At 51.7% G+C, this 20,156-nt stretch overlaps 1 protein-coding gene across 2 annotated transcripts; it reads left to right on the forward strand.

Annotated features, from left to right (window-relative positions):
* Nucleotides 1-1,976: 1,976 nt before the first annotated feature.
* ELAC2 (elaC ribonuclease Z 2) lies at nt 1,977-19,128 on the forward strand. 2 transcript variants are annotated; one of them, XM_080356560.1, is made up of 24 exons: nt 1,977-2,260; nt 2,333-2,383; nt 2,465-2,535; nt 3,734-3,798; nt 4,427-4,484; nt 4,970-5,038; nt 5,557-5,712; nt 6,204-6,262; nt 6,976-7,034; nt 7,113-7,185; nt 8,143-8,255; nt 9,635-9,733; nt 9,948-10,086; nt 10,163-10,248; nt 11,673-11,782; nt 12,587-12,683; nt 13,100-13,238; nt 14,478-14,516; nt 14,695-14,804; nt 15,758-15,857; nt 15,938-16,058; nt 16,242-16,320; nt 17,356-17,500; nt 18,079-19,128. In XM_080356560.1, the coding sequence occupies exons 1-24, from the start codon at nt 1,992-1,994 to the stop codon at nt 18,319-18,321; spliced, it is 2,550 nt and encodes an 849-aa protein (XP_080212686.1). In that variant the 5' UTR covers nt 1,977-1,991; the 3' UTR covers nt 18,322-19,128. The 2 variants fall into 2 exon arrangements, with proteins under 2 accessions (XP_080212686.1, XP_080212685.1); XM_080356559.1 differs by lacking the exon at nt 5,557-5,712 and having other exon boundaries at nt 2,002-2,260.
* The last annotated feature ends 1,028 nt before the right edge of the window (nt 19,129-20,156 follow it).

Raw genomic sequence — 20,156 nt, forward strand, 5'->3', positions numbered from 1 at the left:
AAGCTTTTGTGCTCCTGGAGGTGTAAAAAAAAGGGCATTAAGCACAAAAGAAAAAGGTAGCTTCATACTTTCCAGTTGTTCACCTGAGCTGAAAATCATTGACACAGGGATGAAATGATGCAGCAGTGGGGCAGGAATGCACAGAGAGAGCACTCACCTTTAGGAAAGTTCAACTTTGATTGGGAAGCAACTTAAGATCTGAATTGATGTTTCCCTTCCTATGTGGCTACAGGGAGCAAAGCCAAGCGCTACAACTGAGCCTTAGGCTGCAGACTGTAACGTGTAAAACCTGAGTGAACAAAGAGTTTGCCTTTCAGAGGAATAAACCCCTTATTTCATCCAGGAGTGTGGTAAACCAGGGAAATATACCTTGGTAATTTGAGCTGCTGTGTGAAGAGATGGGAGCCAAAAGAAGGAGAGACAGTGAGTTATAGATTTGAAGAAAGACTGAGAGAACAGCTGTAAAGAGCCAGGGCAAGATCTGGAGGGTTGGACAGGTCCCCACTCCAAGTGGATCACTGGAGAAGAAAGGGAAGAGCATTGGCACTAAGAATAAAGGGAGACAGTGTTTGGAAAGCAAAGCACAGAGAAAGATAAGGTTTGCCTTTGGAAGTAGGGGAGAAAAGGGATATTGATGATTAGGATTGTTTACGTTGGAATACTCTGGTTACAGTAAAATTTAGTGGTTCTTTTTGAAGCAAACAGAAAGCCGGAGAGAACTCAGAGGGCTCAAAAATAAACAGATCTGTGGCCCGGATTGTCTAGTGTTTGTAAACAGGACCTGAACATGGCTCATATGGCAGAGGAGCTGTTCTAGATTGCATAACTAAAGTAAATTTGCATAACTAAAGTAAATTTGCTAATCAAACCAAGAATATGTTAGTAGCTGACGATTCACTGAGTTGTGTAAATGTTAAACCGCCATGTTCTGTCACTATGGTTTACACATTCTCTTTTTGCAAGTTTGGGCGGGAAAGATGTTGTGTGCTTATGGGGGGGGAAATGTGCTTTGCTGTGCGGGGAAGACTGATTGACAGCATAGCAACCAATCAGAAAGAAGATTGGGGGCGTGTACTCACAGATTGTATTGAAACACTTTTTTTCTGTAACCAATTTGCGTGTCTTTGGGTGGAGCGGAGACTCCCCGGCCGCCTCATTTATCTTTAATCAAAGTTATTCTACATTTCTTTGAGTCATATTTGACTATAACAGAGCAATGGGGAAATGGTGAGGAGGAGACTGGAGCATCACAGGGTAACCTGCGTCTGGAGGGACCTGGGGATTTCCAACCTGCTGCTCACAGCTGGGTCAGCTCCGAGGTCAAACCAGCGTCCTCAGGGCTTTATCCGGCCTGGTCCCGAAAGCGACTGAACAGCTGCGGGTACTTGACTCAGCACCTCCCCATACCCACGGGGAAGAGCCTCTCCTTCCACTGGGCCGGCAGCTCCGGACATGCTGTGACGAGCCCGGCTCCAGCTCCTGGATGGCCTCCTCCTCCTCCTCGGAAAGCCCCCAGGACCCACCGGGCTCCACCCGGCCCCCTCACCCGCGGGCTGCCCCGCAGGCGCTGGCTGCATCCCGGCCGCGGTAGGAGCTGCAGCGGGTTCAGGCCGGGCCCCGGCGCTGCCCTGCGGACCCGTCACGGCCGTGGGGCTGCGGCGGCCCCGCGGGAGGGCCCGGGTGAGGCCGGGGACAGCGGGGGTCGCTAGGCCGGGCACTGCCCGGCCCCCGCGTTGCCAGGCACCCGCGAAGCGCCGCTGAGCGCCACCCCTCGGCTGACTGCACGCAGGGAAGCTCCGATTGGGTAAGCCCAGTCACGTGAAAGCGGACGGTGGCCGAGACGGGCCCAGGCGCGGCGCATTAGGGGCGGGACGGCTGGAGGGGCTTCTCGCTTGTCATTGGTTCGACCGCATCACATGGCGAGGGGCTCCGTTGAAGGCGCTGCGCGCCTATTGGCGGCTGGCAGCTCGGGGGCGGGGCCACGCGCGCGGATGTGGGCCGCGGCGCGGGCGCTGCCGCTCTGGCCGGCGCGGCGGGCGCTGGCGGGCCGGGCACTGTCAGGCCGGGCCATGGCCGAGGGCTCCGCTCCGCGGGGTCCAGCCCGGCGGCCCAAGGACGTGCCACGGCATGTGTGGGCCCGCGAGCGGCGGCGGAGCGCGGGCACGGGCTTGGCGGGGCCCAACAGCGTGTACGTGCAGGTGGTGGCCGCCGGGAGCCGCGACGCGGGCGCCGCCGTCTACGTGTTCTCCGAGTTCAACCGGTGAGTGCGGAGCCGCCCGGCGGGGCTGGGCACGGGGAGCCCCGTCCGGGCCCTGACCCGCCTTCCTCTCAGGTACCTGTTCAACTGCGGCGAGGGCACCCAGCGAGCCATGCAGGAGCACAAGTAAGCGGGGTGGGTGGGGGGCAGCTCCCCGGGGCTGTGTCGGGCCCTGCTCACCCCCACACGCCCCGTCTCACCCCTCAGGCTGAAGATCTCCCACCTGGACAGCATCTTCCTCAGCCGGGTGGCCTGGGCCAACGTCGGGGGGCTGCCAGGTGAGTGTGGGGGCAGCCGCCCTGGGCAGCCTGGGGCTGGGTGCCCTCGGCAGGTCCGGCCACAGGCGGGGGCTGTCTGGGCCAGGGATGGTCGCTTGGTGAGCTGCTTGGGGCGCGGTGCGTGAGGAACAGCGCTGCCTTGCACATGGGGCCGTGCGGTGCCGCCAGCTGCAGTGTGCTGTCTGTGGCAGCGCGTGCGAACACGTGGGGGAAGAGGCGCTGCCTCCTCATCGTGTGTGGATTTGTCATCCCAAAATCTGCTGGAGTAGGAGGCATTACTAGTGTGGCAATGCCAGCAGGGAGCTTGGTCATGAATCAGCCCTGTTTGACTCTGCCCTGGTGAGGCTGCGTCTGCAGCTATGTGTCCGGTTCTGGGCTCCCTGATTTAAGAAGGATAAGGAATTACTGGAGAGAGTCCAGTGGAGGGACACAAAGATGCTGAGGGTTCTGGAGCATCCTTCTTGTGAAGAAAAGCTGAGAGAGCTGGGGCTGTTGAGCTGGAGAAGAGAAGCTGAGAGGGGTCTGATCAATGGGATCAGTATCTCAGGGTGGGTGTCAGAGGATGGACCAGACTCTGTTCATGGTGCCCAACGCCAGGGTGAGGGGCAACGGGCACAGACTGAAACACAGGAGGCTCCATGTGAACAGGAGGAGAAACTTGTTTGCTGGGAGGTACCAGAGCCTGGCCCAGGCTGCCCAGAGCGGGTGTGGAGTCTCCTTCTCTGAGACATTCAAAGCCCCTGGACCCACTTGTGTGATCTGCTCTGTGACCCTGCGTGAGCAGGGGTTGGGCTGGGGGATCTGCAGAGGTCCCTTCAGCCCGAACCAGCCTGTGGTTCTGTGTAGCTTGAGGTCAAAGGGACCTGCAGATGTTTCTGGTCCACCCCATCCTCACAGTAGGGTGAGATTAGGACAGATCGTGCAGGATGTTGCCCACTAAAACTCAGGAAATGTCTGAGAAAGGAGAAGATTAACAATGTCGTCAGGTAGCTTGCTCCAAATTGTGACTGTCAAGATTTGTCAGTATTTCTTTCATCTGTGGAGGTGACTCATTAAAGCTACCACAAAGCTGAAGGAAAATTGAGCTCGGGCATCACGGGGAGCCCCAGCACTCCTGGGCGCTGACACGGATCTTCATTTTGTGACCCAGCAGCAGTTAGTGGGGCTGCATTAAAGCTGTTTCTTTGCTTTCTTTTAGGTATGATTCTCACATTAAAGGCCATAGGGCTTCAAAGATGTGTTTTCCTGGGGCCACCAAAGCTGGTAAGTCGGGGAAGTTTGCAGATGGGAGAGTGAACCCTCAAATGGAATAGGAATAGGAATAGGAATAGGGGGAGCTGGTTTCAAAGGGTGAGTCATCGGACAGGTGTAAAATGCTGGTGGGAGTCAATGCCAGGCCGAAGGTTCTGCCAGATGGGCTGGCTTTAAAAAGCAAATCTCTTCAGTTACACAATTCTGCTCCTTAAAAGTGTCTTGTCAGCTAATATTCTGGCAACTCATGTTTTAGGGAAAGGGCATCCTTTGTTCTCCTCTCTGCTCCCTCCCTATTTTTTTTTTTAATAGAAACTTGGTTTCTGATCTCCTGCTTAATGTGATCCTTGCCAGCCTGAAGTCTAGGCTGAAAACTCCTAATCCTCAGCACTGTTTAATTTCCTTGCGATATCTGCTGACTAATTATATGGATGGAAGGGATGGGGAGAGCGGTTCTTTATTTCTCTTTCTAAATGAGTAATGCTCACAGGTTGTGGGACCCCTGCCTGGCGTGTTCTGCTGGATCCTCTGCTGCCCAGTTTTTGTCGTTCTGGGCATTGAGCCTTTACTGTAACTCCTGACTGGTGCTTGTGATTGTGCTGCTTGGGCGCAGCCTCCTGATACACTCTCTCTTTTCCAGCAAAACTACCTGAAAGCGATTCGACTCTTTCCTGGGCCTCTAAAAAGGATGGATTTAGGTATGTAGGTTGGTGAGGTGTAGCTGTATGAACTTGAAACTACTTTTTGTTTCACCTGGAAACAAGTTGCGTGGAACGGTACAACAGTAAATGCCTCAATGAAAGTTTTAAACATTTGTTTTGATCTGATACATTGTTTAAATCCATCACAAGAACTGTCTGGAAGAAAAAGTGTTTCCAGCTCTGTTTCTGGTAGGCAGTGGCCAGTTTGAGTAGGAGACATGGCTGTTTTGAAGGACTCTAAAGGCATTTTGCTTCCAGAGTCTGCCTGTGAACTTGCTTACTGTAGTGTCTTGAGCTGCTTTTTGTGGATGATGGGATTTTAAGAACTTTAATTATCCACTGATCTTTGCAGTTGGGCGGAGAAAGGGAAGGGTGGCATTCAGCAGGTTTTATTCAAGAAAGAGGAAAGTTATTTTCCCAATTTACGCTTTCATAGAGGTTTTTTATGAACTTGTTAATGCTGGTTTCTGATCTCTCTCCAGCTGTGCAATTGCACACAGAGCCTGAGTATAAGGATGAGACGATGACAGTCCACCAAATACCTCTTACGGGTGAGCACGTGATGCTGCAGTCAGAGAGAAGCACTTGTTCAGTAACCCTGCTTAAGGTGCTTGAAGGAGCGGCCTCTGTTTGCAAGCCTGAGTATGGAGAGGTTTATTCATTTGCATGTTTTTCTCAGGAGAAGAATCTCTTTGAAAGACACAAAACCTGCTGAGTCAGGGCCTTGGTTTGTTCCTTTAGATGTGGGTCTATAGAATGATGTGAGACATCACTGGATTTGGCTTCCTTAGCCAACTGGGTTTCCTTACTGCTGGAAACTGTGATTCCTTGAGTGCAGGCATGGACTTCACAGGGTTTACCAGTTTTGAGAGAATCTGAAGGAGTGGGATGCTGGGTGGCTTCTGAAATAAGTGATCAGAGTACACAAGTGCAGGTCAGACTTGGGGGAAAAGCTCTGTGTTCTGGTGCAGTTTAAACGTGACTGTCAGGAGAGAATGCTGCTCACACTTTCCTTATCTGTCCCTTTTGAGTGAGTGATCTTTGTCTGGTTTGGTTGGATTTGGGACAGGAAAACCACTAGCTGCTAAAAGTGTGTTGCCTCAGAGTCCTGGAGCATCAACCCAAAGTGGTAATAGCCCTAAAGGGGACACAGGGCCTGGATCCCCAGGAGCTGCCCAGCAAAACTTGGAGAAGGGCAAGGAAAGAGAAAGCCCAAAGAAAACAGGTGGGAAAAAAAAGTTATTACCTTTTTAACATTAATGAATTAAGCATATGCATTTGTCTCCCGAGCTGTTTGCTCTCTGCTCGCAAGGTCTGCAGAGAAGCTCAGCTGAAGGGTTACATGGAGCAGAATGAGTTCTGGTACTTTGGGAGTTGACACAGGACTGATAAGGCCTAGAAATAGGACGATTCCCACTTGGGGTGTGATTAGTCCCTGTAGCAGTTTGCCTCTGGCTGGAGTGGGTGCTTCAGCCTTTGTAATGTAATTACAGGTGGATATTTGGGTTGATTGTTTTTCACTCTTGAGCTTTAGTTTGTTTCCTCATAGGAGAAACCCTGGGCTCTCTGGCCTTAGATGCTTGTAATATTCTGCTGCTGGGCTCCAAGCTGTCTGGATGATGTTGTTCCTTTATGCTTTACCAAACATTGACATGTTTTTGCTGTAAGAAAAATGATGGTCCGTGGTGATTCTGAGTAGTTTGCTTTCTTTTACAGGTGATAAAGAGCAGTGTGCGAGCAGGCATCCTGATGTGGTGATGGCTTTCCTGTGCAAAGTAAGCTTGGACATGAAGATCTCTAAATCAATGTAGAATATAGAATAGAGTATTTCACTTGAAAGGGACCTGCAATAATCATCTAGTCCAACTGCCCAACAACTTCAGGGCTGACCAGAAGTTATAACATGTTATTAAGGGTGTTGTCCAAATGCCTCTTGCTTAACACTGAGAGGCTTGGGGCATCAACCACCTCTCCAGGAAACCTGTTCCAGTGTTTGACCACCCTCTCGCTACAGAAATGCTTCCTCGTGTCATTAGCACATTTCATCTCGCTAAATGGATTTAATTAGAGACAGCATTTTCAAGCAGGACTTTGGAGAGCAGAATCACAAAATAACTTTAAAGACTACAGTAACTGTAATATGAGTAGGAATGTGTAAAAACTAGAAACGTTTTTTCAGAAGAGTTCTTTATAGAGCAGCCAGTTGAGAGTGTACAGGTTCTGTTCTTGCTTAACACACTCAAACAGGGAAGTCTGTCCTACTTACTCAGCTGAAAGAGGGACCAAGAAGCAGCAGTGTGATCCTGGAAAGCAGAAGTTCTAGTAAAAGCTTTTTGGGGATGAACTAGAGCAGTGTCTGTGGAGCTGAAAAGAAAACAAACCCAAACCCTTGGCTCATGAGGAAACACTTAAACTGGAAGTGCATGGATCTTGTTTCCTGGCCTTTTTGTATTTGCCTGATAATTCTGTTTTATTGAACTCTTTTCAGATTCACCCGAAGAAGGGAAAATTCCTAGCAGCTAAAGCGCAGGAGATGGGCCTGCCAGTGTGAGTACAGGACCCCAACCTGAGGCGCGGGGCAAATTGATGTTGGCAAGATAAATATTTCTGTGGCCTTGTTTCCAGGGGAACTCCGGCCATCCTTCCCATAATTACAGCTCTCAAAAATGGGGAGAGCATCACTTTTGAAGGCAGAGAGGTAAGATGTATCTGTGCTTCCTGCTGCGGCTTTGCCGTTCTCCCTCCTTTGCTGGGTTTCGGGTGACAATCTTTCTGCAGATTTTTTTGCCTATCAGTAAGCACTGGGACATGTTTTTGTTTTTTAACACACATTCTTGAGGCAGGGGTGGATGACAGTTGTTCCCTCTCATCCCTGCTAAGAGGTTGGCATGGGTTTTGCTGTTTTTGAGCTTTGAGTGGCTGCTGTTAGTTGGTGACTGGCTCCAGCCCCAAGTTGTTGCTGGTAGTGGCTCCTGTGATTAGGGAAGTTCACTCTGAAATAGGGCGATTTGTGAGTGTGGCTGTACGTCTGCAATTTATCAGAGCTGCTTCATCTCCCCTCCCCAAAGCTGATTCAGTTCTAGTAGTGAAGTTAATCCCTGTGTGTTTTGAATCTGGAGTTGGAGTGTCTGTGTAGCTATCGCTCCCTCCTTGCTCTGTTTGCTCCTCTTAGACCAAAAGGAGTTTGGTGGTTCCTGTGTGCAGGGTCTTAATCTCTCAAACATGAGTCTGAAATGAGGCAGAGCCGGCTCTGACTGTGTCCCAGGTGATCTGTAAGTGAAGATCCTGACCTGAGGGGTAGGATTGATGTATCTTTGTGTCATAAAAATTTCACAAAGCCTTTTTTTTTTCAGCACACTCTTGCTACCATCGGAATGTGCTGCGGCAACCTAGAAGCTGCTAAAATTCCCTTTCTTGTGTTAGCTTGTGGTTTGGGCTGAGTCTAGGGTTGGGATTTCTTGTTACACAGCAAAGAATGAGAGCAGAAAGGGAACAGGAGCTGTGCTGGCTGGGTTTGCTGAGCACTGAGGGAGCTGCTCGGAGCTGCCTGCGGGGCCTGGCGGGCAGAGCAGCTGCCCAAGGAGCGGGGTGTGACGATACAAGAAGGGCTGTGTGTGTACCTTCACTGCTGTGATCTTTGTGTATCTGCCTGCAGCTCTTTCCCGAAGATCTGTGCACTCCTACTGATCCTGGCCCCGTGTTCATTGTGCTGGAGTGTCCTCACGAGGGTTTTGTGGACGCTGTTTGCGAAAATGAGACCTTCCGAAGGTAACGGGGCTGGGTGACCTGGAGCGTTTGGGGGAAGACATCTGTGCTGAGCTTTGCCAAAGAGAAGTTCAGTTCTTGTTTGGTTCTAGATGTGTCTGCTCCTGTGACTGTTGGGTGAGCTTCTTGGCATGGTTAGGGAGCTAAAGATGCAAGAAAGGACTGGTGGGGCATTTTGAGCCTTCTCAGCAAGGCCTGTGCAGGACCTGGGACGGCAGCAGGCCTGTCTTCCCTCAGGGGCCTCCGGACACAGAAACATGTACTGCTGCCTTGCTAGGGAGCAATGTAGAGGCTGTCGCTTCCCTGCACGGTGGAAGCCTGGACTGCACGTAGCGTCTTTGTAGGGCTTGCGCAGAAGGATGTTAGGTGTCTGAAACTTCCCTGGATGGGGCAGTGGAGGTGTCAGCAAATTACAAGCTTGACCCTCGTGGAGCCTTGTGCCTCTTACAACGTGGAGCCTGAAGCTGGGCTGGGCTGTCTAGATCATGCCAACCACATGAAGTTCAACAAGGGCAAGTGCTGGATTTTGCACGTGGGACACGGCAATGCTGGCTGTACAGGCAGACTGGGGGATGAGATGCTGGAGAGCAGCTCCATGGAGGGGGATCTGGGAGTCCTGGTCAATGGCAAGTTGAACATGAGCCAACAGTGTCCCTGGCAGCCAAGAGGGACCCGTGTCCTGGTGCATCCAGCACAGCATGGCCAGTTGAGCAGGGAGGGGATTGTCCCGCTCTGCTCTGTGCTGGCGCGGCCTCATCTGGATCATTCACTATGTGCAGGGCTGGGGACACAGGAGAAAAGGAGATAAAGCTGCTGGAGAGTGTCCAGAGGAGGGACATGAACTTGGTGAAGGGTTTTGAGGGGAAACTGTGAGGAGCAGCTGAAGTCCCTGGGTTTCTTCAGCCTGGTGCAGAGGAGACTGAGGGCAGAGCTCATGGGGCTGCAGGTTCCTCAGCAGGAGCAGGAGGGGCAGGGTGAGCTCTGCTCTGTGACAGTGACAGAGCCCAGGGAATGGCAGAAGATGTGCCAGGGAGGGTCAGTGGGACATGAGGAAAAGGTTCTTCACCCAGAGGGGCTGGACACTGAACAGGCTCCCCAGGGAGGTGTCACGGCCCCAACCTGATAGTGTTCAAGATGAGACTGGACAACGTCCTCAGACAGACGGTGTGACCTGTGGGGTTGTCATTGCAGGGACAGGAGTTGGACTCCATGATCCTTGGAGGTCCCCTCCAGGTTAGGACAGTCTGACTCTAAGATTCTCTCTGTGCTCTGCCTGCTTTGAGGGGACATCTCTGGTAGTGCAGAGGCAGGATTGGGGAGGGGAAACCAAGGTGATGAAGGGCTGAAGTGCAGATGTTCTCTCTGTTCTGGAATGTACCCAGGTACCAGGAGGGACATCCTGAGAACCAGGTGGCTTTGGTTATTCACATGACTCCAGAATCGGTGCTGCGAGACAGCCGATACCAGCAATGGCTGGAAAGGTATGTGATGATTTCGCTACTTGGTTTCAAGTCAGTATTGGGCAGCAGCGTGTTCTTATGGTACAGTTGTTTTTCCCTAGAGTAGAAATAGCTGTTGGGTGGTAGCACGGCTCTCCAGGCTCAGGTGAGATTTTAGGTAATGGCTCAGCTGCATGCATATGTTCAACTCTCACATGGGGCTGAAGCTGTTGTGCATTTTATTGTCCTCTTACAGATTTGGACCTGGAACTCAGCACATGGTTCTCAATGAGAATTCCTCTGCAGTGCACAACCCACGCAGCTACAAGATCCAAACGCAGCTGAACCTCATCCACCCAGAGATCTTCCCTCTGCTCACCACCTACCAGAGCAAGGTAGGCCAGGCCCTGCTTACCTGTGTACCTCGTGCTCCCGAGCAAAGCGCTTGTTTAATGTCACTTCTCTCTGTAGGAAGAAGCAGCTGTGTGTAGCGTACCCATTGTGCGAGGAGAGTGCCTCTTGAAATACCACTTCAGACCACAGCAGGAGTGGCAGAGGTCAGTGGGAATCTTTGACTTACCAGTTTTTGGGTGTTGGCTTGAAGCAGTGTTTCAGTGTTAGGACAGTTTGTTGGCATCCTGTGGCTATGGTGGCATAGCTGCCAAGCTGTCAACTGTGTCTTGGGGGGTGAGTTCCTGTACCTGAAAGTCTCAGATGAGGTGTAGGACATGGCTGCGTGAACTGAAAACATCAGATTGGATATTAGGAAAAAGTTTTTCACTGAGAGGATTATCAAGCATTGGAGCAGGCTGCCCAGGGCAGTGGTGGAGTCACCATCCCTGGAGGGGTTTGAAAGGCACATAGATGAGGTTCTCAGGGACATGGGTTAGTACTGGAGTTAGGTTATGGTTGGACTTGTTGATATTGAAGGGTGTCTTCCATCCAAATGATTCGATGGGCTGGCCAGCGGTTTGGAATGCTGTTTCTGTCCCTCACTCTCATAGCCTTGCGCTGCTTTTGCCTGGGATAGTTAATTTTCTTCATAGTAGCTACCAGAGGCTATGTTTTGGATTTGTGCTGATAATACAGGGATGTTTTAGTCATTACTGAGCAGTTCTTATACAGACCCAAGGCCTTTTTGGCCTCTCACACCACCCTGTCAGCAAGTAAGCTGGGAGTGCACAAAAAGCTGGGGGAAGACACAGCCATGAGAGCTGATCCCAACTGAGCAGAGGGGTTAAACCACAGCAAGCCTCATGTGCTGCCCTGTCCTGGGCTTTGACCTCGTTCACTGTGCACCCAACTGTGGCTGTGGCAGAGAGACTTTCTGGAGAGCCTGGTGAAAGTCTGATGGGCCTTCTGGGTCTTCAAATAGTATCATAGCTGAAAGTCCCAGGAGGTTAAACACTTGCAGACTTCTCCACTGCTGCTTGCTTTGTGGGCAAGTAGGTGAAGCTGCTCAGTGACTATCTTAAGGGCAGGGGACCATGTGGTACAAGGGGACACCAGCTGCCATGGCTCAGGTTTCTGGCTGTTGAGCAGAATAGGAGGACCCAGATGCCAAGAAGAGTTTAAGTTTCTCTGCTGAAGGCATCTGAAGGGCTGTAGTCATGCACATGCTCAGATGTAGGACCGGGACACAGGTCACTTGTGCTTTTGGATGGTGCCTGGAGCCCTTTGGGGTGGTTGCTGGTGTTCTGGGAGTCTCTGTGTTGCCTTGCAGTGCCCTCTGGTGTCTGGCAGCTCTCTGGTTCAGACAGCGCAGGAGAGCACAGTGTTGTTCCGGGAGCTTCTCTAGATTATTTCTGTGGCGTGGCTCAGCTCAACCAGGCCTTTTTGGCACACACTGTGCCCGTGGATGTATCTTCCCCCAGCCCTTTGTCAGGCTGTTTTGATGCAGTAATTTGTCTCTTTGCCCTGAGAAGTGCTGTCTTTTCCGTTCCTACACTGCCACTTCCTGATGCCTGGCCTGTTCTTTCAGAGATGCTGTGACTGTCTGCGATCACGACGCGTTTGTGAGTGAAGCCTTGGATCTCCCCAACTTCCAGACTCGCGTGAAGGAGTGCAAAGAGAGCCTGTCTGCTGTGCCAGGTAAGGATCAGCCTCATGAGAGCTTGGTGACCCACTTCTTCAGAGCCCAGACACAGCTGTGGACATGCAGTTTTCCTGCTGCCTGAAAGGTGCTCCTAAGTCCTCTGGGATCTGTGCACAGGACAGGCTTAGTGCAAACCAAGTTAGCACGTTTCCATTGGTTTTCTAAACCGCATTTCTTGTTTTCTAAAGCTTCTAGGTTTAGGGATTGAGTGCTGTTGGGGAAAATTAGAGACAAAGCACCTATGTGGTTGTGTTTTTTTCCTCTGAGCTGACCAGAGCTCTGCTCATGTTGAATGCTGTCACGGCAGCCACAGGGGGAGTGCCTGTGTCTGGGAGAAGTTTTATTCTAGGACCAGCTCCAGTGGAGCACTCTCCTCTATGTTTCAGTTGTCCTGTTGGTACTCGGGCTTCTGTGGAATGATACTGCACTTGCTGTCTGGATCCTGGTTCTGGGGAGAGTCAGGATCCTGTGGAACAGGAGTCAGATCCCTCTTGAACTGTCAGTTCTGTCCTGGGCAATGAATAGAGTCCTTGTTTGCCCACCTTTGGATATGCAGTTGTCACCGTTTAATTGCAGGGTGACAGTAAACCATGGCAGATGCCTTGTAGTGTGTTTTCTTGGTGATGCTTGTTCTGTCTTCCCTCATAAACCTTCCTGCTGTAGGAAAGTCAGAGGCTGATGGAGGCAAAACCAAACGTGCTGGACATGTAGACTCTGGAGGTACTAGGCCTTTGAGCTAAATGATGTCTGACTGTGCAGTATGTGGATAACAGTTACTTACACATCCTTGTTTTCTCTAGGAAATGTGAGTGCTTATCCTGAAATTGTGTTCTTGGGAACAGGATCTGCAATTCCAATGAAAATCCGAAATGTCAGTTCCACGCTGGTAAATACCAGGTAAATCCCAGTGTTGTGCGTTCTGCTTGGAGAGGCTCAGTGTCTTAGGAGCGTGTTGCCCAAGGGCTGTTTTGTCCAATGTGTTGGTGCCACAGGGAGAGTTGCCCCTGTTGTGGAGTCTGTAGGACTTCAGTCTCTCTCTCTAGTTGGGGAAGATTTGAGAGCCACCTGTAAAGCCAAACAATTCATTTTACCGCCTGCCCAAGGGTGTGTTCAGCATCAGCACAGATCGGAATGAGCTATGCAGACAAAACAGTGTCTCTAAAGCCTCGGCTGTTAGGTCTGGAGTAGCATTTAGAGGTGAAGAGCACTGAGAACTCTATTCCTTCTAACACAAAAGATCCCCCCCTCCTGAGTGAGCCCTGGTCGAAGCTCATCCTGTGGCTAATAAATGTCTTTGTCGCTTGTCTTGCCAGCTCTACTCAGTCCCTGCTCTTGGACTGTGGAGAAGGAACGTTTGGACAGCTCTGTCGCCACTATGGAGAGCAAGTTGACCAAGTGCTGTGTAACATAGCAGCTGTGTTTGTGTCTCACATGCACACCGACCATCATTCGGTAGGTTGAGCATGTCAGATGGAGAAGGGTTTCAGTGTATGCACGCTATGCTGTTTGGGATTCAGGTGTAGGTGCAGCTGGTGACCGTAGGCTGTCCTGCTGTTAGGGCTGCATTCCCCAGGCACTACTGAATTGCTCTGTGTTTCTAATCCCCTCTCCCTTCCTGTTAGGGGTCCCCTGCACACTTGACAAGATCATCCAGAGTTGTAATTATTCAGCAGTGTCGAACCCAGCTTCCTTCAGCTCTTTCCAATCAATAGGCACAGAAGGACCAGTTCAATCATAGAATGTCCAGAGCTGGAAGGGTCCCCCAAGGATCATGGAGTCCAATTCCTGTCCCTGCAGTAACAACCCCACAGGTCACACCGTGTGTCTGAGGACGTTGTCCAGTCTCTTCTTGAACACTGTCAGGTTGGGGCCGTGACACCTCCCTGGGGAGCCTGTTCAGTGTCCAGCACCTCTGGGTGAAGAACCTTTTCCTCATGTCCCACTGACCCTCCCTGGCACATCTTCTGCCGTTCCCTGGGCTCTGTCACTGTCACAGAGAAGAGCTCAGTCCTGCCCCTCCTGCTCCTGCTGAGGAACCTGCAGCCCATGAGCTCTGCCCTCAATCTGCTCTGATCCAAGCTGAACAAACCCAGGGACTTCAGCCACTCCTCATACAGCTCCCCCTCCAAACCCTTCACCAACTTCATGTCCTTCCTCTGGACACTCTCCAGCAGCTTTATCTCCTTTTCTCCTGTGTCCCCAGCCCTGCACACAGTGAATGCTCCAGGTGAGGCCACCCCAGCGCAGAGCAGAGCGGGACAATCCCCTCCCTGCCCGGCTGCACAAGGACACGAATGACCCTTGGCTGCCAGGGACACTGTTGGTCTGTTCCAGACTGGGCCTGGTCAGGGTGGCTGTTTGCTGCTCTGCTGTCTTGTGTATGGAAACCACACCAGGTCTGAGATGTTGGGTGGAGATTTTCTGCTCTTCCCTCTTTTTGGAGCAGACACAGCAGCACCGGGAAGGGCTGAGGCACTTGTGTTGTGGGTTGCTGGCCACCAGCTTGGGGGCACAAGCAGTGACAGTGTTAGAGCAGCTCAGCAAGTTGCAGTTGTTGGAAAAGCTGTAATTCTATATTTCTGGCTATTGGTTTTCCAAAAACTGCAGCTTGCTGAACTACAGTAGCACTGTTACCGCTTCTGCCTGGGTATTTGTGACTACAGCTTGCTGTCTGCTTTATTCCCTTTGCAGGGGTTGTTGAACATCCTGATGGAGAGGCGGAGAGCTTTTGTAAGTAGCATTGTTGTTTCACTGCTCCTGAACTTGCTTTGGAATGAGAGGAGGGGAACTTCTGAGTAGTGGAAAACACCATCATTTCCCTACTTATTTCTCCTCTTTGATTTGATACGTAGCCAGTTCTGATTTTTTTTCTCTCTTCTTTTTTTTCCTCCCTGCCTTTGATTTCCAGGCAGCCCTTGGCCAGGCTTTCAGCCCTCTGTTTCTGGTAGCACCTGAACAGATCATGCCCTGGCTACACGAATACCACAACCACTGTGAAGAGATTCTTGGAGACATCAAGTGAGTGTTCTTTGTGGTATGTGGAGAAATCTGGTGAGGCCCCAGCTCTGGTTCCTCAGCACAGGACACACACGGACCTGCTGGAGAGGGGCCAGAGGAGCCACAGGGATGACCCGAGGCTGGAACAGCTCTGCTGGGGGACAGGCTGAGAGCTGGGGGGTTCAGCTGGAGAAGAGAAGCTCTGGGGAGACCTTATTGCGGCCTTTCCACACTTAAAAGGGGCTTGTGAGAAAGATGAGGACAGACTTTTCAGCAGGGCCTGTTGTGACAGGACAATGGGTGATGGTTTTAAACTAAAGGAGGGAGATTCAGGCTGGACATGAGGAAGAAATCACTGCCCCTGAGGGTGGTGAGAGCGTGGCCCAAGTTGGCCAGAGAGGTGGTGGATGAACCATCCCTGGAGACATCCCAGGCCAGGCTGGACGGGGCTCTGAGCAACCTGAGCTGGTGAAGATGTCCCTGCTCATGGCAGGGGGGGCACTGGATGAAGTTTGGAGGTCCCTTCCATACTAAACCATTCTGTGATTCTATAAATGTCCTTGCTGAGTCCTTATTCAAGGCAAACTACTGTCACCCGTTCCCCCTACCCCTTCATTGAAGGTGACTGACTCCTTCCACTGTGTGTAGAATTATGTTGCAAAGAGGAGAATAAGGTTTGTTACTCAGTTGTGCTACTTAATAGAGGCTTATGTGCAGGTTTTCCTTTTCCTTAGGAAAGGGGAGTAGGGCAAGTGAAAAAAGAGTCCTGGAAGACAGATTATTTGACAGTGGGGAAGAAGTGATTAGATGAGTTACTCAGGCACTGGATAGTGAAAACAAGGGGAAAAACAGGTGGGTGCACAAAAACGTCTCATTAGTAAGGCATTGAACTGAGGAGAAATAGGCTGATTAAAGATAAGATCAGATTTTACTTTGTGCGTGTCCTTAGTTCTCTCTTCTCCCTTCCTTCACAGAATGATTCCTTCCCAGTCTCTCGTGAAGGGCTGTGAGAACATCAGACCTAAAGCCAAAGGGTTTGTCAGTTCTCTGTTAGAGAGCTATGACCTGGCTGAGGTAAGTTCCCGAGCTGGTGGGGTCAGGTGCTGTGCGGGGCAGGAGGGACCCTGGGCTCTAACACTTGTGTCCTTGTTCAGTTTCAGACTTGTGAAGTCCAGCACTGTAAAAATGCTTTTGCATGTTCAGTGCTACACAAATCTGGGTGGAAAGTAGTCTATTCTGGTGACACGATGCCCTGCATGGCTTTAGTAGAAATGGGTAGGTGACAAACCTCTGCTTGAAGAATCTCTTGGAGTAAAGTCTTGAACTGGTAGTACCCACAGCAGGGGCCCCCAAACCCTTGGTGCGATGCCTTCAATGCTAAGGGGGGCAAGGAGAGTTTGTCAGCAGTTGAATGAGTCAATATTCACCTGAAGGTCAAAGATATGATTATTTACACAGGTAAAAATGCATCGCTGCTGATCCATGAAGCAACGTTGGAAGATGGCATGGAAAAAGAAGCTATAGAGAAGACACACAGGTGGGGTGTGTGCTGCTATCTGTCACTCTTAGGAAGGCAAAGATGCTGAGCTGGGTTTTGTCCTTGGAGCTGCTGGTGAAGGGCCCAAGTCCTGTGGATGGTTCTGGTGTGCGTAGAGCTCTTCAGCACTAAAACTGGTGTGTCAGTTGTTGCACCAGCTCTGTAACCCTCACAGTTCCTCTGAATATCCCCAAAGAGAAACAGAGAAAGCTTTTAAGTAGACGGTAGTAACTCTATAAATAGGCTATGCCAAAGGACAGCCCCTCCACTTGATTAAATTTTAGGACTAAGCTCAGGAGGTAGATGTGTCATCTTACCCCTGCAGCTGACCGTGCAATTCAAAGGCAGCGCCGCAGCTGGTGGTGCTGAGTGCTGCCCCTGGCAAAGGTGAGGAGACCTGCGAGCAGCTTCTTGAAATTACCTGTGAGTTTTAGTGCAAGAGAGATGGACTTGCTGGCATCCCTGGGACAAGACTTTGAATAAGCCCTTGTCCCCAGTTTGTGGAGCTCTTAAATGCAGAACTCTAGGTAATGACAGCTGCTTTCCGGTGGTCAGAGTTGCTTAGAAGTCAGAGACTTGCCAGCAGCGCAGGCTGCCAGAGGAAGAGGTGCCTGGGCCTGCCTGCAAAGAGCAGGGACACCTCGTGCTCAGCAAGTGTTCGGTAGGATCCGGTGGTGGCTATTGGTGTGATGTGACCTGGGTTACTAGAAGAGGGGAGATTCAGGCCAGATATGAGGAAGAAATTGTTGTCCCTGAGGGTGGTGAGAGCCTGGCCCAGGTTGGCCAGAGAGGTGGTGGATGAACCATCCCTGGAGACATCCCAGGCCAGGCTGGACAGGGCTCTGAGCAACCTGAGCTGGTGAAGATGTCCCTGCTCATGGAAGGGGGGCACTGGGGGAGCTGGGAAGGTTCCTTCAGCCCAAACTGTTCTGTGATTCTATGACACAGAGCAGCCTGCGCTGCCCCGCTGGAGGGCAGCCCTGGCCAGAGTGTGTGACCAGGGTATGTGGTGCCCTGTTCCTGTTCCTTTTGCAGCACAACCTCCCAGGCGATTCAGACCGGGATGAAGATGAATGCTGAGTTCATCATGCTCAATCACTTCAGTCAGAGATACGCCAAGATCCCGCTGTTCAGCGAAGACTTCAGTGAGAAGGTCGGAATTGCATTTGATCACATGAGGGTAAGTTGGGAGCTTTGAGCCAGGCTATGGGAAAAGTTTCAGTGTTACTTTTGGGCCCCTCACACCAAGAAAGCCGTTGAGGTGCTGGAGTGAGTTGAGAGAAGGGAACAGAGCTGGGGAAGGAGGACAAGTGTGATGGGAGCGGCTGAGGGACCTGGAAGGTTCAGCTCCTCCTGGCAGAAAACTTAATTTTGCTGCCATCCCACACCTTCCCCAGCTGTTGTGCTGCTGTATTGGCTTTTTCCAAAGATATCTAGGAGTCAAAAGCTGCTGCCAGTGGATTGAACACAGTCATCGCAGTGAGAATAGCTCAGCGATCAATGAAAACTCACACAGGGTCCACATCACTGTGAAGAAAACATAAATAACTTGGCATATGGGATTGGTAGGGTTGAAATGGTGACCTGCACGCTGGTGTCAGTGCAGCTGAACATTGTCAGTCAGGCCAGGGCTCCTCTGAGCTTGGGGCTACCCAGAGGCAGAGATGGTGCCCAGCCACCCAACAGACAGAACATGAGAGAGGAGGGGGAATAAAGAGCAAGTTTTATGCAGATGCTCCTGTGCTTGATGTATTTTAGGTACGTTTTGGTGACTTTCCAACCATCCCGAAGCTGATCCCGCCTCTGAAGGCTTTGTTCGCGGATGACATAGTAGAAATGGAAGAGCGGAAGGAAAAACGGGAGATGCGGCTTCTGAAGGAGACCGCCATAGTCCTGGACAAACTGGCTGCTGCCGAGAACAAGGAAGCGCCGTGCCAGAAACGGAAACAAACCAAGAACCATCAGGAGCTATCCAACAAGAAGCTGAAAACAGTGAACTGAAGGCACCAGGGCTGAGAATGCTCTGGTCTCTGCAGGCCTGGGGAACGCGCGGTGCCGCGGGCACCGTGGAGGAGGGCTGGCCTGAGCGCTGCCCTTGGCTTGGTGGTCGGCTGATCTTCCGCGGGCTGAAGCTGCCAAGCGCGAGTCCTTGTGGCAGCGCCGCCTGCTCGCACAGTCCTTGTCCTTCAGTCTTACCGGTCCATGTGTCATTTTCTTTTAGCCAAAAGTTCTTCTCTCCGAGCTGTTTTAATTTTCGGTTTTATGCTACAAGCTACTGATAATGTACCAGCAACAGCTGTGACCTTTGCAAGAGATCAGTTACGAAAAGCCCCTGAGGGGCTGTGGCTTTACCAGAATAAAGTGGGCAGGTCTCTGCGTTAAGAGGAATGTCACTAGGTATCAGAACTCACATCATAGGAGGAAACATCACAATAAAACGGGACCCAATTAAATTTCAGGTTTAATTAGGGATGTGAATGCTGCTGTGTTCCCATTTTATTTAGGTTTTCTCAGCTTTTTTTTTTTTTCTTAAGTTGAGTTTTCCAAAACCTTTATTTAGAATACAAAATACAAATAAACTACTCAAGATTGTACAGGAGGGTGTGTTTTCTCTAGCCTGCTAATGAAGACAAAACTAACACCTGAACTGCTCCAAAGAATGACCTCGGTTGGCTGTTGGATTGACAGCATTGGGGAAAAGACCAAGATCTCACCCTGATGCTGGAGTTTTGGGGTGTTCTGGCAGTTTTGTGCCAGCAAAATCTTATTTGCCAGTTACCTGCAGACAGGGAAAGAAGAGTTGGGTCCCATCCCAGTTTTATTTTAAGGTGGTGGAAAATTAAGGTGATAGGAAATAGGGCCACAAAGATGCTCAGCGGCCTGGAGCGTCTTGCGGATGAGGAAAGGCAGAGAGACATGGGGCTGTGGAGCTGGAGAGGAGAAGCTGAGCGGGATGTGATCAATGGGATCAATATCTCAGGGTGGGTGTCAGGATGGACCAAACTCTGTTCAGTGGTGCCCAACGCCAGGGTGAGGGGCAACGGGCACAGACTGAAACACAGGAGGCTCCATCTGAACATGAGCAGAAACTTGTTTGCTGGGAGATGCCAGAGCCTGGCCCAGGCTGCCCAGAGCGGGTGTGGAGTCTCCTTCTCTGAGACATTCAAACCCCCTGGCCCCACCTGTGTGATCTGCTCTGTGACCCTGCGTGAGCAGGGGTTGGGCTGGGGGATCTGCAGAGGTCCCTTTGGCTACAGCCAGTCTGTGATTCTGTGATTTCTCTGACTGACTTGTTCTCAATCCGAAGTGAAATTCAGCCTTGACAAAGCCCACGCAGAAGGTTTCAGTGTTTTAAGCCACGAGGCGTGTGGGCTTTTCCAAAGAGGTTTGAAATGCCCCCCGGGGCAGCCGAGCCCCGGGCCCGCTGGGGACTGCATTTCCCAGCCCCGGCGAGAGGGGAAGGGCCGGGCCGGGAGGGGCCGGGAGGGACCGGCCGGGGCTGCTGCGGGCGGGGCCGGGGCTGCCGTGAGCCCGGGGGCCGGGACGCTGCGGCCATGGCCACCAGACCGGCGCGCGCTGGGGGCCGGGGGCGCGAGGGCGCCCCGTGTCGCGGCCACGGGACGTGGAGCGGCGGCGGTTGGTGCGGTCGGTGCCGTTTGTGCGGTTGGTGCGGTCGGTGCCGTTCGTGCGGTTGGTGCGGTCGGTGCCGTTCGTGCGGTTGGTGCGGTCGCAGCGGTTGGTGCCGCGGCGGCTGCTCCGTCCTGCAGCATCGCGGGAGGTGCTGTTCATCCCGGTGACTTGTGCGTTTGGAGACTTCGGTTGACGCCTTGAGCTAC

Source organism: Nesoenas mayeri (genome assembly GCF_963082525.1).
Source record: "Nesoenas mayeri genome assembly, chromosome: 19".
NCBI lineage: Eukaryota > Metazoa > Chordata > Aves > Columbiformes > Columbidae > Nesoenas > Nesoenas mayeri.